This window comes from Sinohyriopsis cumingii, chromosome 12, assembly GCF_028554795.1.
Source record: "Sinohyriopsis cumingii isolate HCF-2022 chromosome 12, ASM2855479v2, whole genome shotgun sequence".
NCBI classification, from domain to species: Eukaryota; Metazoa; Mollusca; class Bivalvia; order Unionida; family Unionidae; genus Sinohyriopsis; species Sinohyriopsis cumingii.
In genome coordinates, this window is record NC_142972.1 from 68,013,457 (window position 1) to 68,016,985 (window position 3,529).

The 3,529-nt window shown below is 39.4% G+C and overlaps 1 protein-coding gene across 1 annotated transcript; it reads left to right on the forward strand.

Annotated features, from left to right (window-relative positions):
• The first annotated feature begins 519 nt into the window (after window positions 1-519).
• On the forward strand, window positions 520-1,854 carry LOC149786648 (uncharacterized). Its single transcript, XM_089977175.1, has one exon. It carries the CDS (start codon window positions 690-692, stop codon window positions 1,098-1,100), a length of 411 nt encoding a protein of 136 aa, XP_089833301.1. The 5' UTR covers window positions 520-689; the 3' UTR covers window positions 1,101-1,854.
• Window positions 1,855-3,529: the final 1,675 nt, after the last annotated feature.

The window sequence follows — 3,529 nt, forward strand, 5'->3', positions numbered from 1 at the left end:
TATTGGTGCATCCACACCATTCGCTCATCAAAATTAGCCATCAAACAGGTACACGTATAACGTGACGAAGCAAATCACTATAATAATCATCATGGTGAAGAGTTGTAATAATTGTACGAGTGCACCGAGTAGTCTTTGCAATAGTTTTACCTGTACACCTACATCACCCCCTTTTAGATTTCGTGAAGCAATTAATCTTACAGCACTGATATTGATCGAACGATATGTGGGTAAATTAGCTTGTCTACAGAATACATTTATTATACCTACGTGGTTATTTGCCTAGGTCGCAAAGGTACGATTTTATTGAACCAACATGGGTTCATCCTGCACTCTCTTTCAAATATTGATTTTTGGTGTTAAGATATAAAAGAGCATGTCAAATCCGCTCGCAAATTTATTACGTCATAAAAGAGTGCCCTACCCAGAGCATAGCAATATCGCTCCTTGACGACGTCGTTTTTCATCTATACAATACACCTTACCGGGCATGACGTTTCTTTGACAATCGGTGACAATAGTTAGAGGTAATCCGGGTGACTTGGCATTGATTTCTTAGTAACCCAAGCACCACTGGTTTTGTATAAGCACGCCAGACATTAATACTCTCAAGAGGCCGTTAGCAACGAAGCAAACCGCTCTCAAAGGTAAACAGGGGGATTCCTTCGCCCAGTCTTTGGCGGATCCCTATGACGGAGTTCGATCAAAGGCCGCTGTCTCCCGTCCAGTGGGAGCAAAAACCTACCTTTCCGCATACCATGCCTTTCAACGCTAACCCTCAGACAATAACCTGGGAAAGGTTAGAACAAATTCGGCTGGCTAAGCTACATCTCGGTCCTGAGCGCTATTCCCGCCACTTCCAGCGATTCATAAAGCCAAGTAAATCAGCATCGTTAGACCTCGTACGATCTCATGACCGTACGACAGTATCGTTTGTAATAGTGGACGGAGAGGTCAAGAAAGCAAATTCAGTGGCACCATTTGCCACTGTCGGCAAGCCTACCTGTGGATACTTCTTCAGTCGTGCTACAGACAATAAGAAGAAAAAGTTTGGAATCCCCCCTAGTGACCTCGTGAAGTGGAGATCGTTCGTACGATAAGGCATTCCAGGAGACAAGAAATGGTTCACAGCGAACTCTGAAAACGTGTGATGCGTATTACTTCTTTGAATCGCAGTCTTTATGTCATCAGTGAAGCCACTTCCAACTTGTTGTGAGTTATCGTCATACACCATGACAGACTTTGCGGTTTCAATATATGCAATTCAACAGCTTTTGTTACCGTTTTATTTAATCTTATCCATTTTTCGCTTATTTTCCTGAACAGTATTAGAAAATGTAACCTCAACAGTATTTAAGAAAACCAGTAAAATCAGTATTGTAGACGTAGCTACGCACTCAGTATTTTGAGCTTCGGATAGTGTTCTCTCAGCTTCATAGTGCTTGTTTTTATTTCTGGCACAAAACAACATACACCAAGTAAAAGACGAAGATCGTAATTGGCCGTGAAAACTTCTGGAACGTTTTTGGATTAATATTCGACATGGAAACTGTATGTTTTTGGATTTAACGAGAAACGCTTGAGTATAAAAGTGAAACTGTATGTAATTATTGATTGTAATTCATGCAATTATTATTGACACACATTTTCCTAACTATGGAGTGCATTTTTATTTCGAAGCTGTTATAGTAGTAATTTTTGTTATTCCTCTTTAAAATATTTATATTTTGTCTATATCTTGTGTGGTTTTAAACGTCAAATTTTCTTTTTAAAATGTACTGTTAAAAACTATTTTGCTAAGTTTGCATATTTGTTTTGCTCAATTACATTGCAATAAACACGTGTTAATTATTACTTGGATTGGGTTATTTTACCGTTTATTGCAGTTTGCTTTTCGATTCTTTTGTTATGAAAGTATGTAGCCTCGAGCTTCGATTCTTTTTTATGGCAAACCTTCATTAAATTTAAGTTTGATGCCAATTGGCAATTGCACGTGTGTATAAAAACCCTAGTTTAGAACATGAGATGGAATTTTATGACTAAGCGTAAAATATAGTGTAATTTTTTTATACGAAGGGTTTCTTGAAACGAAACGTGCGTTTATGTTAACATGCGGCGCGGGCTCAAAACTTAGCACCGTCTATAACTTGTCTCTGCATTATTCCTTTTCACCAAAACCTTTTTCTCGTCAGTATGTACCTAACATTTGACTCGTGCCAGTTTGACGGCCAGATTGTTTGGCACACCTTCACGCTCTCCTATGTTCCGCGGCAAGAAACATTATCCACCAAGAAAATACACATTCAAAATTAAAAGCTCACATGCAATGAAACTTAACTAACCAAAAATGCACATATTGCCCCGTTTTCTCGTGCAGAGTCGTTCTATACAGTTGGCACAGTTGCCCTGTTTACAATATTTTTTAACGTTTTGTCCTGCCGTTAGAGGGAAGACATACCATCTCCAAAGTGCATGCACCTGTTCGTACGCTATGTTACATCAATAAAATTGGCAAAGGCAAATGTTGTGTGTTTTCCAGTTCATACTAAGAACAAATGTGGTAGTAAACCAATATATAAAATACATGTATTACTAACATGCCTTACATCTTCAGGCAAAGGTAAATATATATGACAGCATGCTGTCACAGACAGGTGTATCTTTGTTCTTCAGGCACGTTCTTCTGTAGATGTTTCCCTTACATGGGAAACCGCAACACACTTCCCCTCCCACACAACCTGCAGAGCAATTACAGATCTTATGTCCTATACATCTGTAAATGCCCAGCCATATCAGGGTAGCATAACTACAAAATTAACTGAACTCACCCAAGATTGAATCTTTTGCACGAGATGTCCTCAAAACGAGCCAGAGCAAAAATGGTAAAACCATATTGGGCATCTACGCCAATCACATATCAAGCCTACAATATCTGACAAAATTAGCTAAATAATGTGAAACGATAACGAACTCGTTTCCCGAAAATTCGCTTGCAGGTTCGAACCCAAGCTTAGTCATACCAAAGACTTGTAAAAATGGTATTAACAGCTGCCTCGCTAGGCGCTCAGCATTAAGAGGTTAATGTTAGGGCTGATCGACCTGGTGTCAGGATAATGTGGCTGGGTGGACCTGATGCTACATGTCTGCGAAATGCTGTCTCAGTGCTAGCCATTACTATAAACTGCCACACTGCGGGCATTGGAGCGATATGACTGAAATTTGTTTAAAGATAAGTTTAAAATCCAAATCACACAGACACGCACACACACATGCGCGTGCGCGCGCTAAACAGATGAGAAGACGATCTCGTTTCCCCAAAGTATCCCTTTTTTAAAAAAATATTTTTAAAAAATGTACCCGACAAAGAACCATAGGAAAAAGGAAAACCTTATTTTGTACACCAACTGCATGCATAGCTGACAAAGTTTCAGTAAAATTCTCCAACCAGCATATGAGGAGAATTGACGCAAACTTTGTCACGGACAGGCAAAGAAACGTACTGACGAACAAAGGAGACGACAAAATCCAG

Excerpts from the sequence above, each read along its gene's own strand:
- LOC149786648 (XM_089977175.1), top strand. The coding sequence starts at position 690 with ATGACGGAGTTCGATCAAAGGCCGCTGTCTCCCGTCCAGTGGGAGCAA.